Here is a 19985-nt window from a genome sequence, read left to right on the forward strand (position 1 = left end):
GACTCCACGTTTGGCTTCTTGTTTTGTGGAAAGGTTTGAGGATCAAGTTTCAGATGTGGTGGGGTTACTCACCCTCATACCTAGTGAGTCCCATATGCAAAACTGCTTTACTTTTGTTTTAAAAGCAGCTTTTATTGAAGGCTAGCCTGTCACCACTGAGAAATTAGGGTTCAGGTCTCAATCCAAGCAAAGCCGAGGTTAGCTGTGTCATCTCCATCCTCAGGGACCTGGAATCCTGGGAAACCCAGGGCAAGAACAGGGTGACGCCAGGACACACATGTTAGCAGAGACAGTGCAGCTTGATGAGGCGGGCATTCAACACCCTAAGTGTGCTTTAGTTACCAGAATACTTGACACACCCACAAATTAAGTAGCAAAACATTTTAATCCATTAATTCTAAAAATAAGAGACATTTTATATCCGGTGCCACCTCCTCAAAAGTCTACTGCACATTAGACAGACTGCAAAGTACAAAGCCAAACATTAAAAGGGAAAGACGCAGTTTGGGACAATACCATCACGGAGAGATTTTTTTCCTCCCATTTGCTCATAAACGTTAAGTCGTCAGCTTAAAAAATCCTCAGAAGGGAAGAGAAAGCTTTCTCATGCTCTATAACCTTTCCCTTTATTTTAGATCTTTCTGTAATGTTTGAAAGCAAAACATAATCAGAAAACCAGCCTCCCAAGTACAAAGATCTGAGCTGGACTCCTGGGACCACAGCCTGGTTCAGTTCTATTTCTACCAACACTCTGAGGGGAGGTACTATGGTTCTTGTTTTAGTTACAAGAGGTGTTGGGAATAAAGGCCCACTCACATTTAATAATAGCTTATCTAGCACATAACTCTGCAGCACAACACCAACAACAGGAGTGTTTTAAAGCAGGGTAGAGAAGAAAGGAGATATTAATACAACGTAAGGTTCCCTTTGTCCTTCCTCTCTTTTTACAATGAGAATTCAGCTCAGCAACGAAACGCTCCAGAGCACCCGTGCTGTCCTTCGGCCCACCGCATTCCAAACTTGTGATTTCTGATCCCAGGCCCTCAGAGCCTCAGGCTTTAGTGATGTATCCTTCTCGGATGAGGAAATCATAGATTTTTCGGGTTTTGTTCACATCTATCTTGATGAGTGCTCTTGCCTGCGCCAGTCTCAAGCCTCCTTGCTTGTTACATTCGTTCAATAGAGCAGATTTGTATTCTAAATAGGCTCCTGGGACCAACCGCACCATCTGACAGAGCTGCAAGACACGGCAAATTTAATAAACATTAACATCTGTCATTCTCGTAATTTAATCCAGTAGGTATAGCCAAAATAAAATTTCAAAAAAGTGACATCAACCTCCAACTATTTATAGGAGCTGCTGGGTGGCTGGACCACATTCCATTTAGTCTCTTCCTTGGAGAGAATCCTCCCTCACGACAGACACTTAGGAAGAGAAAGCCAGAGTCTAATGCTGGGAGCGACTTCAGCACATGTCAGCCGGCTCACCTGGGTCTGTCAAGGAGCACAAGTATGTGTCCTGAGGAACAGCCTGGGTCCACACAGCTCTCGGCCCAGCACATTCCAACACAGCCAGTCAGGGAAGAGCCATAGGGCACAGAAGGGGCGGGGGTACAGATACTTGGATTCCCAAGCCTGAATCACATTATTTTTAGTATCAGCATAAAGCACTGGTCGCTGATTTTGTGTTTACATTTCCTACTTTGAAGGAGGAGACAGAGACCTTGCAAAGAGGCTAGTTCAGCTGCTAAAAATCTAGAAAGCTGGCTCAGTCCCAGCTCCCCTGCAGTGGCACCCCACGGCAATGAGCAGTTGAGAGGTCACTGCTTGTGGGTAAGGATAAAACTGATTAAAACTCCAGGCCATTCAATACTTGACTTAGAAAGGCCTGTGACCTTCTTCAGCAATGCTGAACTAGAACATACACTCCTCTCTATTCCCAAACTAATCTTTACTGTTCCTGTGGCTGAAATTAAAGACTAACAAGCCTACTCCAAGACTCCGCTTACTATATGACCTGAATTAATGATATGGAGTGGCAGATGGGGAGACTGATCTTGGGAACGGTAAAAGGAGTGCATGAGGAACAGAAGATGGTTTCTCTTTTGGAATGGACTTCAGAGCTAGGCACATTTTTTTGAAAATGCTTAAGGATGACTCCTTTGAGGCTGGCTTTAAATTTTTGAGACAGCCAAAAGTAATATGAAGATAAGTCTGATGATTTTAGTGGAAAAGAAAAGTAGGTCATGGCATTTTTAATCAAAATTAGTCTTTGACTCTATGTGATGATGAAGTCCCTCCTTTATATCTACATACATGCTGTGGGGACAATCTTTTATGTGACGGTTATAGTGATGGAGTAAGTGTACAGCAGAGCTCATCAAAATGGCCACTCCAACAGGAAATAACCATTTTCATATATGAGTTATTTCATATATGAGTTAAACAATTTCATTCATATGAAGCCCTCAGTACAGTATCTGATACACGGTAATGCTCAGTCAATGACAGCTGCCATTACTAGGATTTATGTATCATCAATCCCACTCTTTCTCCTCCAGCTCTCTGTCATTTTGTTACCTCCTTTTCTTTTTCATTCAGCTTCTCTGTGCCAGGAAGGCCAGTGAGGTTCAAGGGTGGTGCACTTCGTCGACCTACAGACAGAGAAAAAGGTATGCATTTCATAGGAGTGACAATTCCTCAGGTATGAAGTAACACAGTCCACTGTGGCCAGGCCAGTAAGGTATGAATGAGGTCATGATGTCCAGCTCTAAGAAATCTCTACCCATCCACCTCAGGCCTCAATCTAGCTGGCAACGTGGGTACCGCAACGTTCACCTGAAAATACAAGTGGTAATTCCCGTGCCCTTTGCTCTGCTAAAATATACAATCACACATACCCTAGCAACCCAAGTGCTACTCTTTTCAACCCAGTAAGATGCTAAATTCTAAAGCCCAGATGTCACCCAGTAAAGAAAGGTCATATGCTGCCCACCCCGACAGCTGATGAATGGAAATAACAACTCCACAGGAGAGACACTTCCCAGGCCTCAGCACTCTGCCAGGAGCTCGAGGCAAACATGGTAATTAACCAAGTACCATTTGCCTTCAGATCAAAGGCAGACTGTTAGGCCAGCAAAAGGCCCTTCTTATTTATTATGTGAGGGAATATCTGTTCCTTCCAAAGAAGCCCTGTTTACCTGAAAGACCCGCACAGAGGAACAATGAGCCATTATAGGGCAAACCAGAAGCTGGGGTGAACTCACATACTGAGAAAGAAACCCAAGTATGAGGTCACTACCTAGGATGGAAAGTTTCATGTGCAAAATTTTTTGCTTTTGTTTTGAATACATAATTGGAATTAATGCTCAGTTGGAAGATAAGTAGGCTAAGTTAGGCAAAAGAAAATGTGGAATAACATAATAACAAGTTTTATGGGGGCTGCTTTTTAGGAGATGGGGAGAAATAGGGGCTGTTATAGGCTGCTCTGAGAGAAAACAGGCTTCTCTGCAGTTTCAACAAGGGGATAAGAGCCTCTCCATAACCAACAGGCTTAGCCTTCCCCTAAATGCTCAAAAAGGAAGACTAAAATCATTTGGTACCTCACCAAAGTTACTGCAGGCTAGGTTGTAATTAATGATCCAGGCTTTCTACTTTGCACTACATTAGGAGCAATGGAGAGCATGAAGAACAACAACGGGTCTCCCAACCTAAATATAGGGGGTGAGGAAGCCTAACACCACCAGCCTAGGAAGCAACAAAGAATAAGTGAATACAGATGGTTCAAAAACGCAAATACCAAATTATTAATGATCACTGTACTATATTTTTATTATTTGTATCTCTGTATTTAGATTCAGAGGGCAGGGTTAGAAGTAAGAAACTTATAAAATATAACTTGGATTTAGCTATCCTGACTACTCTCTAAAAGACTCTCTTTTCTCTTTTAAGAGTTAAGAAATAATCACCTGAAACAAGGGAATCAATTTTTTTTAAAAAAGTAGCCCTAAAGAACCGTTTTCTAGGCTCTGTCTAGATCCTGAATCTGAGAGATTTTAATGGGATCACAAGGTCTATTGTTTCAAGCTTCTGAAGAATGGTAAAACTGCAAATGGGTCATCTTTTTCACTAGTCCAGTCTCTACAGGGGCATGGTCTGTATGTTCTGATATAGGAATGCGGCTGATGTAGCATATGGAGCAGGGGTGATTAATAACAAGAACAATAACAATTGTTCTGGCAAAAAACCACCACAATTTGGATCAGAGCTCTATAAATCATATCACCTCAAAGTGCACTGAGGATTAGCAGATAACATATGGCTTAAGCTTGCTCTGAAAACTAAACTCAAAATAGAGGACATACCCAAAGAGGTAAAGGTAACAAACAGAAATACCTCATATCTCCAACTTACAAAGAAATCCTTGTGTTACTGCTCAGGATACAGAGACTTTAAGTGATCTGTGAGACAAATCTCAAAATCGTGGTAAAGTTAACTGCTCGTGAACACTGGTAAATACAGAAATCACCCCTCTGGAGCTCTTTCTTCCCCTGCTCTGTACTCAAACCCAGAAGATAATCCCTATCTGGCCATGAAGATTCTGAAAGCTTGATGTTTATAAATTGGGATAACATACTTACTTACCTCTCTGCCTAAGCACCCTCCTTCCATAAGGGGTAAGAGACTACTGTGTGAATCCCTAGAATGAAAACTTTACAATCAAGACTTGCTCCAGCCTGAAAAAGAATTACCTGAATTTGAAGCCATCGGAACAGAAGGGCTCAGGCCAGAATCACTAAAACAAAGAAGAGAAATTCAACTTAAGTCACACCAAAGAAGGCAATTTTCAAAAGGCCGTGTGGGCCTGGGTGCCATTTATCAGGTTGCTTACTTTATTTATTTAAATTTTTTTTTTTAAATATTTGAGGGCCATCTGGGTGGTTCAGTCAGTTAAGCAGCTGCCTTTGGCGTAGGTCATGATCCCAGGGTCCTGGGACCAAATTCTGCTTGGGGCTCTCTGCTTGGCCAGGAGCCTGCTTCTCCCTCTCCCTCTGCTTATGTGCTCTCTTTCTCTCTTTTTTTAAAAAAGATTTTATTCATTCATCTGACAGAGAGAGACATCACAAGAAGGCAGAGAGGCAGGCAGAGAGAAAGGGGAAAGCAGGCTCCCTGCTGAGCAGAGAGTCTGATGACCTGAGCTGAAGGCAGCTGAACCACCCAGGCACCCCATGCTCTCCCTCTTTGAAAGATAAAGTCTTTAAAAAAAAAAAAGTTTTTTTTTAAATTTGAGAGAGAGCGCAAGAACAAGCATGAGCAGGGGGAGAAGCAGATAGAGAGGGAGAGGCAGACTTCCCTGCTGAGCAAGGAGCCCAATATGGGACTTGATCCCAGGACCCTGGGATCATAACCGGAGCCAAAGGTAGCCACTTAACTGACTGAGCCACCCAAGCGCCTCAGGTTGGTTACTTTAAATGGATATAGAGATAGACGGTACTGTTTTACAGCATATCCCACTATACTAACCAGGAAGGGTGATCTGTTCTATGGGGTGTAAGAAATCCCCTGGATTTGTTAAGAAGAGCTCTTAGTCTGGAACATCATGTAGACTAATCATGGGGAAAGGACAGGGACATGATTTGCCAACGGAAATCATTCCAATAGACAATGGGGTGGAAAGAGGAGGCATGGGGGAGAAATTTACTATTTTTAAAAAGAAGATCAAAGTAGCAAAGTAAGAATCTAGGAGGCCAGCTATGTTTCTCAAAACTATCAGTATTGCAGTGTTTCTGGGACAGATGGCTAAGATTAGAATTCTGAGTTTTTCTAGCTACCCAATTATTACTACTTTGCCATGTGGGTAGGGTACCCATGGAAATATCTGAAACTACACATAAAAGCCAGAGCACCCAAGAAGCCGCTCCTGCTCTCTGGACTAAGCACTCACATGTCGGCTTGCCGACGGAGCCACTGCTGGCAAGCACTGCTGTCCTGGATGTACTGGAGCACTTCAGAGAGCATGGTGCGCTTAAGGCGCTCCTCCTCCCGCGTCTTCTTTAGGTGGTCATAGGTTCGGGCACCTGATGGTAGAGAAAAGAACGTGACTGCAATAACAACACAGCAGAACTAACTCAAAGGCTTTCTAACCGACATGCAAACGGTTCACCATTTTGGGGTTTATTTTGCAAAACTGCTTCCAGGGCCCTGGGTGGCTCAGTCGGTTAAGCATCTGACTCTTGGTTCTGGCTCAGGTTATGATCTCAGGGCTGGGAGCAAGCCCTGTGTGGGGCTCTGCACTCCGTGGGGAGTCTGCTTGAGATTTTCTACCTCTCCCTTAGCAGCCCCCCAAAATAAAGAAATAAAATTTAAAGAAAAAAAAAAACAACATATAAGATTGCTTCCATAATTATTTTTTCTTTTTTAAAAGATTTATTTACATATGTATGTCTTTATTTATTTTTTTTTAAATATTTTATTTATTTTATTTGACAGAGAGAGAGATCACAAGTAGGCAGAGAGGCAGGCAGAGACAGAGGGGGAAGCAGGCTCCCCGCTGAGCAGAGGGCCCGATGCGGCGCTCGATCCCAAGACACCGAGATCATGACCCGAGCTGAAGGCAGCGGCTTAATCCACTGAGCCACCCAGGCGCCCCATTTCTTTATTTATTTTTAAAAAGATTTATTTGAGAGAGTGTGCTAGCAAGAGAGAGAAGGAACAGGGGAAGCAGCAGGCAGAGGGAGAAGCAGGCTCTCCGCTGAGCAGGGAACCTGACGTGGGGCTTGATCCCAGGACTCTGAGCCACCTAGAGGTCCCTACTTATTTTTTTTAAAGATTTCTTTATTTAAGAGAGAGAGAGAGAGAGTGAGTGAGCATGAGCAGGGAGAGGAGCAAAGGGAGAGAACTCAAGCAGACTCCATGCTGAGCACAGAAGGACACCAGGCTTGATCCCAAGACTGTAAGATCATGACCTGGGCCGAAACCAAGAGTTGGACCTTAACTGACTAAACCACCCAAGTACCCCTATTTATTTATTTCAGAGAGAGGGAGAGATCATGGACGGGGGCGGTGGGGAGAAAGAATCTCAAGCAGAGTCTGTGCTGACTGAGTAGGGAGCCCGACACAGGGCTCGATCTCATGACCCTGAGATCATGATCCAAGCCAAAGCCAAAAGTTGGATACTCAACTGAGCCACCCAGGTGCTCCCCACAATTATTTTTTTTAAGAGCAATGTGATATCCTTTAGTTTGAAATCCCTTTTTTGACAAGAAATAATTTTTTTATTCTCTTCCTAGCTTTAAGAAATTTGGAGGCAAAATCTCCCCAAACAGAAAAATACAAAGAAAGTAAGTCACTTATGTTTCCACCCCCCCCAAAGATAACTAACTACAATATGGTCATATTTGCTTCCTGTTCTTTTTTCTACATTTTTTCAAAGTTATAAGTGCTATATGCATACACTCTTCTTTAAAAACCAATTAAAAGGGGCGCCTGGGTGGCTCAGTAGGTTAAGCCTCTGCCTTCAGCTCAGGTCATGATCCCGGGGTCCTGGAATCGAGCCCCACATCGGGCTCTCTGCTCAGCAGGGAGCCTGCTTCCCTTCCTCTCTCTCTGCCTACTTGTGATCTCTCTCTGTCAAATAAATAAATAAAAATCTTAAAAAAATAAAAACCAATTAAAATGACAAACAAAGGTAAGTCCTCATTGACTAGTGCAATTCCTTTCCCCTCCTTCCCAGATGCAACCAATAGCAGGTAATCAAAACCTGGTATCAGTGTCTTGTTAAACAAAGGTTGTATGGTGTTTTCTACATGTTAACAAAGGTGTACAGATTCCAAAGTAACTACAGCAGTGAGTTTTAAGCCACGTTCATAAAGCCCCAGGATTCCATGAAAATATCTCAAGGGTTCCTGTGAAGAGCAAAGATATCACCATGTACACCAGGTGGTCCTGGGTTCTATACGGGACCTGCACCAACAGGCTTCAAAGTAGTTCCACTTTCCTTTTATTTACAGACCAGGGCTCTACATAAAATTTCACTTTGAAATGGTTTCCATCATTAAAAATAAAGAACCATTATGCTAGGCTGAACAAGACTACTTCTCATGGGTAGTGGGTGATAGCTTTCAAGCAATAGGAAGGAGGGAATGCTAAAGATCTTTCCAACAAAACAAAAGAGACTCTCATTTATTGAGCATTTACTGTGGGCCAGGTACTGGGCTGTTTTCGTGCATTATCTCTAATTTAATCTTCTTAACTGACTCTAAGAGACATGGAAAACTGAAACCCAAACCGAATTACAAACGTGATGAACAGGAGAGCCAGAATCCAATCCAAACGCAACCTGTGCAAGTTTAGACCTCAAGCTCTTAACTGCTGTAACACACTGCCTTCCCTTACATCCTGGCTCTATTACACGTATCTCTTCAACCATATCAAACCTTGTTTCTTCATTACATGGAAATAACACTGCCTATCTCCTAAGTTTGTTAGGAGAATCCAGTGATACCATCCAGGTGAAGTGCTTGGCATAGGGCCTGGTGTATGATAAACTGTTGTTATTTCGAGGTTGGCTGTTATTAATATAATTATTATTACTACCTCAAGTAACTGGGATGTAAGCACGTAGAGCCATTTGAAGCTTGGTTAATACAAATGATCAGACCACGCACCACAAAATTTTGGAAGGCCGATGCTAAAAATTAGAATACAAAAATCCTTTTTTTTTAAGAGGCCACAGCAGATTCCCGAATCTAAAGCAGCATCTCTGTCTCTTGTGTCATCACTTTTAGTATCATGGCATTTATAAGGATTAAACAGACAAGACTTCACTGGAAAGATCAAACACTCCAAAAAGGGAAAGCTTGTTTAAAAAAAATCCACATGGTCTCAAACAGAGACTTCCTCTATGTGTTTAGAAGACACCTGCCCCCGATACAATGTGTAGCTTAAGCATACTTACTACAAAAATTGGTAATGCCTGCTGTCCTGTATTCCTGGAGCCTCTTGATTTCCCTTCGGAGTTCAAATTCCACTGTTTATCCCAAGAAGAAATGAAGGAGAAAAGTTGGGAGAACAAAATCATCATCAATGAGCACTTTGCTATTGAATATTTTCAGTAATTCTGCCTTATATAAAAGACTGGGCAATTCCATTTGAGGAATCCTATATATTTGTAATGTCTCACTAGAAATTTTACCCAAAAGCTGAGAAAAATTTAAGCTAGCCATCTTTTGACTGCCATCCCCAACTGGAAAAAGCAGCTGGAACTGTCTCCCAGAAAACATAGTGAACCAGCTGAGTTCATTTAGCTACAGAAGTAACAAATATAATTTTTCTAAACAACTAAATTTCCCCACTCTATTAATCCTCTATTAACAGGTCTATCCACATAACCAAATTCTTTTATAAAACCTGCCTCTGCTAGTACTTGATGTGGTCCTTTTGGAAGCAAAGGACAAAAGCTCTGTGCTCAAGTCCCAGATAGTTTCTTTACAGCTTTTCTCCTATAGGAACAAAAGAGCATTGTCTTCCATAAACCAAAGATTTCTGCCTCCTCTGAGCGCATAGCTCAGGTTGCAACTGCTTGGATTATTACGTGATAGAACATTCAAATTTGAGTGCTTTGAAAAAAAGGATGAAGGAAGAGCCTGAACAATCCATGGGGTGTAGTTCTTTGGAATGACACATAAACCAAGGATGGCACAAACTGGAACAGGAAGTAAAAGATCAGTCACCAGTACAAACCACATGAAGAATGCCAACCAAACAGGGTGCTTGATGAGACAATCAACCTGGCTCAGAGAAATGCCTACAATGCCATGCAAGAAATATTTGCATGATGGGAACAGGGTGAGAGCCTTGGTAAAGCATTTTCCCAGAACTAAATTTGAGGGTCGGGGCGCCTGGGTGGCTCAGTGAGTTAAGCCACTGCCTTCGGCTCAGGTCATGATCTCAGGGTCCTGGGATCGAGTCCCGCATCGGGCTCTCTGCTCAGCAGGGAGCCTGCTTCCTCCTCTCTCTCTCTGCCTGCCTCTCTGCCTACTTGTGATCTCTCTCTGTCAAATAAATAAAATCTTTAAAAAAAAAATTTGAGGGTCAAGTACATAAAACTTGTGATGAAAGGTGTAGCTTAAGCTACCCAGTCCAGCTTACTGTAAAGTGCAGGCCTTAACAACTTCAATTTTTTTGTTGTGAAAAATTAAATGGTAACTGGGTAGAGGTCTCTCAGAAAGCCAGGCAAAAGAATGGTGAAGTACTGGGGAGCCTGGCTGGCTTGGTCCATAGAGCATGGGACTCTTGATTGTGGGGTCGTGAGTTCAAGCCCCACACTGTGGGGGCTTGAATTTAATTCCTTAACTCTTTAAGGAATTAAAAATATACATATTAAAAAAAAGAGAGAGAGAGAGAATGATGGGGGCACCTGGATGGTTCAGATGGTTGAGCTTCTGCCTTCGGCTCAGGTCATGATCTCCAGGTCCTGGAATTGAGCCCCACATCAGGTTCCTAACTCATCAGGGAGTCTGCTTTTCCCTCTCCCTCTGCCCCTGCCCACTGCTTGTGCATTCTGTCTCTCAAATGAATATATAAAATCTTTTTTTAAAAAAAAATTAAAATTAAAAAAAAGAGAGAATGATGGAAGTACTATCTCCATGAGTCATCCAACTCTGTCCCCATTTTAAAAACTAGTTTTAATACTAAAATATTTATGAGCAAAATTATCTGATGTCTGGGATTTGCTTCAAAATAATCCAGCTGAGGGTGAGAGAAGAGGGGGTGATAAAAATGAAATAGAATTGGCTATGTGTTAATTGATGAAGCTGGGTGATGGATACATGGGGGCTCATTATACTATCATCTCCATCTTTGTATATATTTGAAAACTCCTATAATTTACATATAAAGTGGGGTAAGAAACTACTAAACTACTGCTTTGGTGGGAAAAAAGAAAGCTACTAGCCTTTTTAGCCTCTTCTGTCCACCCCCGAAGTCCCAAATTTAGTTCATTGTAATAAAGGGGAAGAAAAGATAAAAATACCCATTTATTTATTTATAGAACCTCACCTAAAACATACCATTATCCTTCCTATTTACATGAACACACACACACAAATACTTGCGCAAGGCTTAAAAAGCACCTACGTGCATGGCTTTCAATGAACTTGTCGTGCTCCACTGGCCCCACTATCCTCGCAAATCGCCTCATTGTTTCGTAAAGGTCTTGGACTTCCTTGGGATACCGCCGTTCCATTACTACAGTGAAAACAAAGCACAACCATGCCATAGAGAATATAAAAATCTCTAAGTTCTCTACGCTTCTTTTACAAGAAGTTAATTGGAAGGAACCATTCCTAACCTCACATGACTGATTTACCCATGACAGGAAGCAAACAGGAAAGCCAAGAATGCAAAACACTAATCCTCAAGATAAGAGCATCACAGTGACTATCACATAGGGATGTTGTTCTCCCTGGAGAACGGAAGACCGTCTGCATCACCAAGCACGCTGGTGATGATAATATAATCACCTTCACACCTCAGGCTCGTCATCTGTACAGGGGCAGGGACTGTTGGCAGTAATGGGAAAGACGATTAAAGGCCAATCATGTATTCTTAGGAACAATGTTGGGCAAAATTTCTAGTATTAACTTCTGCAGGAAAACAAGGAAAATGCAGACACAATAATCCATCTAGAAGAGGTAGACTAGCCTAGAAAAAAATGTGTGATAGCTTTCATGCCCCACGAGAAATGTCCCTACCAACAGAGCCTCAAGTGAGGCATTTACTTCTTCACTCTCTATCAGGGCCATTTTGCCTTCCTCCAAACTAAGTATCACAACTAAATTTACTAGTAATGGAGTTATATTTAGATAACTATCATCCATCTAAATGGTCACATACACAGGGTAGCCACAGTCAATACCTCTGAGGACTACTAATGACCCAAATTCTAGTTTTTAGTAGAAAAAAAAAAATTAGTGGCATCGGCAAAGAAGATAAGGAGTAAAACCTGCCAACAGTACGTGGTAGGCTGGAGTAGCTAGAACTGCTACTTGGTCATTTCAGTCAGATGGACTAGGCTGAAACTAGGTGAGTACATGAGCTAAAGTAACTAAGCCAGCTCTGCTCACTTCTGGACTATAGATACAAGCTTTGCATTATGACAGTTATTTAAATTAAGTCATCTCCTCAGCTCAATCTCCTTCCTTGAGGGAGACATTCTTATCCACAAATTCCAAGTGCTAACTTGATGGGCAGCCACAGACTGATTATTTTCGCTACCAGCACCCCCTCCCCTGCAAACCAAACCAAAACCAAAACACCCTACATGGATAGTACAGAAGAATTAGGAGTAAAAACTTTAAATTTGGTGTAAAAACCCCTCTGCCTACAATATTAAGGTCACATACACTCAGTATAATGGCAATTGAAACCTCTGGCACAACACTGTGAAGCAACAGGGCCTCCTCTCAACTCTTACGCACAAAATACAATTAAAGTAATCAGGCTAAACTCACTTCTGTTTACCAGCTGAGAACAGAATTTATATGAGTCAGGGTCTACTATGAGTAAAGGTCAAAACACTACTGACCAATTACTGAAAGCCCAGGCATTCAGACACAGGAACCCACTACTGTGGCTACCAGAATATGACCAATAATTGTCTATAGAAAGGGCAATGGAAATCTGATCCTAAGTTATTTTCGCAAACCCACAGTCCTCAGTGAAGGATGAGGTTAAACACGCAATCTCATCCATTGCTAGAAGGAATGTAAATTTATACAATTATCTTTTGGAAAACAATCTGGCAGTGCAGGTCAAGCATTTTTTTTTTTTTTTTTTAGGTCAAGCATTTTTAATGATCACATTCTTTGACCTATTAAGTCCACTTCTGGGAACCTACCTTAAAAAAATTCTAAATATATATAAAGATTTATTCACAAACTCATCACAGGATTATAACGATTCAAAAAATTAAAAATAAGCAAAATAATAATAATAGTTTAGCATATTATATACTTATTTACATACACACAACATATTACATAACTATTAAGAGGTACATCTTCAAAACACCACAATCACTTGAAAAAGAGTATCAGAAAGTGAAAAAAAGATGTAACATACTTATTTATGATCATAACTGTATTAAAAAATACTTAACCGGTGACTGGCTGAAATGAACCCTACAATGGCACAGAGTGTCAAGCTCTATAAGATTCTATCAACTAGGATGAGAAGTACATGTGACATACAAGTATTATAACATTTCTATATAAATATTGTAATCATTGAGATTATCATTCTTATTTGCTGAATAAACTCTACATCACAGAAGAAGAAAAAGTACAGGGCCTTTTTCTGCTCAGCCCAGGTATCTCCAATATTTAAAATAGTAAGGTCAAAGTGTGCATTCACTTAGAAGTCATTATAGTTTTACTGTCATACAATACTAGATGTCTTATGCAAAATAATGGTTGCTTTTCCCATAAAAATGTTTAACAACCTGATGATCAAGGTTATGTTAACATATAGTTCCTACCCAGTTCCAGAAAATGATCCATTAATATTCATGCTGCAATTACTATACTACTTTAAAAAAAAGGAATTATCATATAAGTGCTGATGATACATTAATGGTTCTGAACTCTCACAATGTAACGGAATTGCCTTGAAGATTTTCTAAAAATGCTCTTGCAATAACCCTCAGAGATTCTGACTTTATTAGTCTCGGGTGATACCCAGGCCATCAGATTTTTTTTAAAGCTTCCAATATGATATGCTGGTGCACCAAGCTGGCTCAGTTGGTAGAGCATGTGACTCCTGATCTCAGGTTCATGTGTTCAAGCCCCGGACAGTGTGTGGAGATTAAAAAAAAAAAAAAAAAAAAAAAGCTACCTACGTGAATGCTAATATACAACTTGGATTAAGAACTACTGCCATCGGGGCGCCTGGGTGGCTCAGTGGGTTAAGCCGCTGCCTTCGGCTCAGGTCATGATCTCAGGGTCCTGGGATCGGGTCCCGCATCGGGCTCTCTGCTCAGCAGGGAGCCTGCTTCCTCCTTCTCTCTCTCTGCCTGCCTCTCTGCCTACTTGTAATCTCTCTCTGTCAAATAAATGAATAAAATCTTTAAAAAAAAAAAAAAAGAACTACTGCCATAAATGATTTGTTGAAGACTGTTTAATAATGCTGGATGAAATTTTAAAATAAAGAAAGCAGCTAATACTTACACTGAAACTTTCTAAGGTTGATTAATCCATGGTCTCTTATAATTCTAGGATGAAAACCACAATAATGTATATTATAATTAGTTCCACATCTAATAATGTCTCCCACATGCAGCTTTTATTACACATCTGAAACACTACGAGGAAGAATACTAAGGTTCAAAGACGTCACTCCCCACAAAGTTCTAGAGGGTAGTGAGTCTACTAACACAATTTTAGGCTTTCAAAGATCATTTATTTTTCCTCCCCTTAAACATAACTCCCAGTAACTATTTGCTGGATGAAGGAATGAGCACTCAAAAATACTGAAAACATGTCGATACCCTGGAATGAAACAGAGGGGGAATCTGTGTCTGTGTCATAAGAATTAATCTGTTCAATTTAGGGAACTGATATTTGAAAACAGTCTTTTAAGGAAACGGCTAAACCATAAAAGGGTGCCATGATCACACATCCAATATTTACAACTGTACCTGTGTACATTCACAGAATGCTTTACTGTGCCTGTTTAACACAAGGGCCTCAACATAAGATTTAACAGCATCCTCAACCCAAGTTCCACGATAATATCTAGCTCGAATTATGTGTTTCATGCAAAAACAGTATTTAGGTAAACCATGCAGAGTTGTGTCTGGAGCCTCTGCTCTTACACTGCAGGTGTGCATGACGAGTGATGATGCCCCTCACAGGGGCCGCTGAGTGATCTTCTCCAGCACTTCTCCAAAGCTGACTCTAGGCACGCTTTACTTTAGGTGACATCTTGGCCCCACAAGAGTGCCTCCCAAGTCCTATTCCTCTCTTTTTACTGTGACGCCACTGTGTTTCTAGTCTGTAACACCATGATAACACACACACATGCTCATACATCCTGCATACCCTTCCCTGAACTGTTAATAGTCTTTGTAATCTAGAGGGGGTCTGGGATCCATAATTTCTCAGTCTGAATATATGTTTTTTGTTCTGCTGCAAAGAGCAGGAGTAACTGAGACTGTCTGAAACTTGTTCAGAATTTCTTTGAAATCCTTTTAGATAAGACTTCTCATTAAAAAATGAGCAGTTAGAATGAAAGCATTAAAAAAAGCTTAACGATTTGATAACACCTTGAATTTTTGTTCCTTTTCTCCTTAAAACAGTGCACCCATATTATCAATGGTCATCATAACATCAAGAAAGGGTAAGAAAAGAGGAAGTAAAAAACAAAACAAAACAAAAAAGGACAAGTATTATTATCCACATTTGACAGATGGAAAAATTAAGGACCAAGGAAGATAAGTGTCTTTCTCAAGGTCACAAGACGAGCCGCAAGTAAAATGTTCCTTATGGGCTATATGTGGTCGATAGTCCATACCTGAAAGAAGGCTGGATGGTTTTCTGTACTTACTTTTTTCGCCTTTGTCTCTCCTTTAACCTGGAATGATAGATATCTACGACAGCCATCTTCAGAGCTATAAACAAACATACACAAACAGAATAAAACCTAGACAAAAATAAATCTTTTACCCAAACTATCTTAAACTTTGAACCTCATATTGCTAACTATTCCACACTCACCGGTCTAGGCAATTTGTTTCTTGGAAACAAAAATATCCTAGGATACTAAATTTCTTTGACAGTAAATCAGAGAGATCTTTTTTCCTATGTATATATTTATATAGCATTACCCTAAAGGTAACAATTTCTGTTTTCTACTGAAGACCTCTTTTGACCATGCCTTGTTACGCATATTACCAGGTTTCATATAATGGGAGTCTGAACTTTGGTCACACATGGGCTAGAAACTGCATCTATTATAGTAGTCATAAAAATGAATATTGACTGGGGTTATAACTTCATTGGAGTAAGTTCAGGAGACATTATCAAAAAAGACTGAAGTGAATCAGGGGAAACAGAGACATTTGCCCAGAGGAGCACTATGCAGTTGGGGAGCAACAAGTATTTAGGGGATGGTCTTGCATTCAGTAGCGAAAAGTTCCACTAACTGGCCTAACAACCCCAAAGCTACGCTCTGCTTTGTTGCCCATGTCCCAGTCCTTTCCTGGCTTTAGCTTCATGTTCAAGACAGGGGGAATTAGGAGAAAACCGCAGACAGCAAAAGGTTTCATCAATACAATAGTTCTGGTTCTCTTTCTTTCCCTGGCCAATTTTTCCAGCTTCAGAGTTCCTCAGGGTTCTGTTCTCATCTTTCTTTTTACCCCTCATCTTATTCCTATAATCTCATCCACTCCTATGCTTCCAAGTACCATCAAAATATATAATCTCATACCCACATATTTATTTTAAGCTCCAGACCCTACCTGGCTATCTCTACTCACACGGTCCTCAGTTACAAACTTGTACTCTACCTCTTTCCCAAAACTGTTGTCTAAGACAGAAATCAGCCTGAAGAGGCGCCTGAGTGGCTCAGTTGTTAAGTGTCAGCCTTCAGCTCAGGTCATGATCCCAGGGTCCTGGGATCGAGCCCCCCATCGGGCTCCCTGCTTGGCGGAAAGCCTGCTTCTCCCTCTCCTACTCCCTGTGCTTGTGTTCCCTCTCTTGCTGTGTCTCTCTCTGTCAAATAAATAAAATCTTAAAAAAAAAAGAAGAAGAAGAAGAAGAAGAAGAAATCAGCTTGACGTTCCCTCCCCTTCCTCCATATCCAGTCAGTCAGTGAATCTTACCTATACTGAATGCTTCAGTCTGTCTTGAATTCATCTCTTCCTCTTTGTTCCTAATCCTATTCCTCAGCTCGGGTATCCTGTCTCACCAGATCACTGAGTGTACTTTTTTAGTAACTCTAGGAATAAGGTAGGCCTTATTCCAATTCAAGCCTTCAAATGGTACCACGGTAATGTTTTTAAGCATAATCTGATGATATATTTCCCCCGATAATTTTTCAGTGGCTTCCCATCCACTTATGGGAGTTCAAACCATCGCATATTATATAAAACCCCTTATTGCCTTCAGTCTCCCTATCTTCCCAGTCTTGTTTCCTGCCATTCCTTCACACGCTCTATACACCATGCGCATGAAACAATCTGCCCTCACTCACACAGCTGCTAAGTACAGAACAGGGATCCAAACCCAGTCTGGTTCTAGAGCCTTGGAGTAGGAAAGACAGTGAAATTGCCCAACATGTTTACTTTTTCTGTGAGTAGAGAAATCTTGCTTAACTAAAAATGAAATGAGTGTTTAAATTAAAAAAAAACAACAACCCCAAAACCAAAAAACAACAGAACAACAACAACAAAAATACCAAAAAAAACCCCCTCAGAAGTAAACAACTCCCACAAGCTTTTTATAATCTGAAGCCCCTCTAAAGTTAAGAAATAAAGACCTACCATTAAGAAGAAGAAGAAACTATGAAGACTACTTGACTTGGCACTGGGCTACACAAACCGTTGTTAACTATAATCCACGGATTCTGAAGGAATATATGTATTTTTAAGATTTTATTTATTCATTTAAGAGAAAGAGAGTGAGGGAGAGAGAGTACAAGTGGGGGAGGGGACAGAGGGAGAGAGAAAAGCAGATTCCTGGCCAAGCGGGGAGCCCAATGCGGGGCTCAATCCCAGGACCCTGGGCTCATGACCTGAGCCAAAGGCAGATGCCCAACAGACTGAGCCACCCAGGCAACTTGGATTCTGACGGAATCTTAAAATTTTATGATTTCAGTAGATTCTGCAACTATTCAATAACATCTTATTTCCTTAGGCTTTGTGTAAGTTGAGAGTTTAACTTTTTTTTTTTTTTAAAGATTTTATTTATTTATTTGACAGACACAGATCACAAGTAGGCAGAGAGGCCGGCAGAGAGAGAGGGGGAAGCAGGCTCACAGCCAAGCAGGGAGCCTGACTCGGTGCTCGATCCCAGAACCCTGGGATCATGACCCCAGTCGAAGGCAGAGGCTTTAATCCACTGACCCAGGCGCCCCTGATGGGTTTTGTTTTAATTACTGAATGTATTCACAGAAGAAACAAGCTCTAGAGCACAACATAATGACCTGACACGTGTCTTTGAAAAACTAAAATATGTTATTCAGATGTTAGGTAATAAAATTTAACACCCCAACCGTGCAGCAAGGACTTTATTTTGTATGACAATCACGTCTTCCAAAATAGGGAGCTTCACTGAATCAAAATAAGAGCCTAGAGCCTCTGTAATACTGATAAACAAAAAAGGCAATATAATCTCATTGCTCAAAAGAAGGATGTGAGGGGCGCCTTGGTGGCTCAGGGGGTTAAAGCCTCTGCTTTGGCTCAGGTCATGATCCCAGGGTCTTGGGATTGAGCCCCGCATCCGGCTCTCTGCTCCATGGGGGGTCTGCTTCCTCCTCTCTCTCTGCCTGCCTTTCTGCCTACTTGTGATCTCTGTCTGTCAAGTAAATAAATTAAATCTTTAAAAAAAAAAAAAAAAAGAAGGATGTGAGATACAAATTTAAGTTTAACCCATGGGGGCAATGAGTCAACACAGATTTGCATGTTCTCCTATAGTAACTTTCAAATGTTATTTTCAAATAGGTTCTTATTTGAAATAGACAAGTTAGATCCGCTTTAGCTGAACCTCTTCTCTCCATTCTACCTCCAGCTACCTTTCCCAGTAGTATTGCCTGAGGGTACCACCACGGAACAGTTTGAAACCCACACTTTTGCTTCCTGAAACTAGATGTTAAGGCAGGAAAAAAATGCAACCTATCAAGTAAAAGAACAGTACACAATCACTCATTACAATCATGAATTTCTTTCACTATATAAAAGCAACAGAACTTGAGCAACATACAACTCTGAGGCACTATCAGTATGGTATCACTGACAAGATGATAGAAATAAATTCTGGACACTCCATGCTGACCCATTACTATGCATCTCACTGCCACCTGCCCTCAGGATAGTCTCAGATTAGAAGGAAGGAACACCAAAACCTAACACGCGGGGCTATGAACAGATGCACTATATATGTATGTAACTTCAATCCCTGGGAAATGACCAGGAATACTTAATCTAGGCCATTCTGCCTTGAGTCTGAGATAAAAATAATATAAATTCTAACTGAACAAATTGAAGAGGTAAATGGACGCATTATTTTTTAAAGTTTAAGTATAAAGGAAAAAGTATTAGTCACTATAGGTTTTCTTTGTTCATTTCTAATAAATTCAAAATTTTATTTATTTAGGGGTACCTGGGTGGCTCAGCCAGTTAAGTATCTGCCTTCATTTCAGGTCATGATCCTGGGGTCCTCGGTTTAAGTGGGGGGCTTCTTGCTCAGCAGGGAGCCTGGTTCTCCCTCTCCCCACCCCCTACTCCTGCTCTCTCACTATTGCTCTCTCTCTCAAATAAATAAATACAATTCATTTTTAGTAAGTCATTAATAATGAGAGAGATACAGAGCACACAAGCAAGGGGGAGCAGGAGAGGGAGAAGCAGGCTTCCCGCTGAGCAAGAAGCCCAATGTGGGACTTGATCCCAGGACCCTGGGATCATGACTTGAGCCAAAGACAGACACCTAACTGGCTGAGCCACCCAGGCAATCCAGTAAGTTAAAAAATTTAAACAACACTGCTTTATTTTTCCTCACAACTGTCCACAACTAAAAATAATTCAAGAATATCAGGTTCAAGATTTAAGGCAACAGTTTTCAAACATATTTTTAGGTAGCAGAACGCTTTCTATAAGTCAGTGCTTTCTTTCTTTTTTTTTTTTTTAAAGAGTTTATTTATTTGTCAGAGAGAGAGAGAGAGAGCACGCACAAGCAGGCAGAAGTGGAGAGAGAAGCAGGCTCCCTGTGGGG

At 41.0% G+C, this 19985-nt stretch overlaps 1 protein-coding gene across 2 annotated transcripts in view; it reads right to left on the bottom strand.

Annotated features, from left to right (window-relative positions):
* Positions 1-366: 366 nt before the first annotated feature.
* Positions 367-19985, bottom strand: part of TADA2A (transcriptional adaptor 2A) — a 52655-nt gene continuing 33036 nt past the window's right edge. For both annotated transcript variants that reach the window (XM_044248458.1, XM_044248457.1), the window contains exons 9-16: positions 15604-15667; positions 14226-14269; positions 11137-11247; positions 8957-9028; positions 5945-6077; positions 4752-4795; positions 2581-2654; positions 367-1237 (exon numbers count right to left, since the gene is read on the bottom strand). In XM_044248458.1, coding sequence (XP_044104393.1) covers positions 1052-1237; positions 2581-2654; positions 4752-4795; positions 5945-6077; positions 8957-9028; positions 11137-11247; positions 14226-14269; positions 15604-15667 — 728 coding nt within the window. In that variant the 3' untranslated portion in view covers positions 367-1051. The remainder of the gene's footprint in view (positions 1238-2580; positions 2655-4751; positions 4796-5944; positions 6078-8956; positions 9029-11136; positions 11248-14225; positions 14270-15603; positions 15668-19985) is intronic.

This window comes from Neovison vison, chromosome 5, assembly GCF_020171115.1.
Source record: "Neovison vison isolate M4711 chromosome 5, ASM_NN_V1, whole genome shotgun sequence".
Classification (NCBI taxonomy): domain Eukaryota; kingdom Metazoa; phylum Chordata; class Mammalia; order Carnivora; family Mustelidae; genus Neogale; species Neogale vison.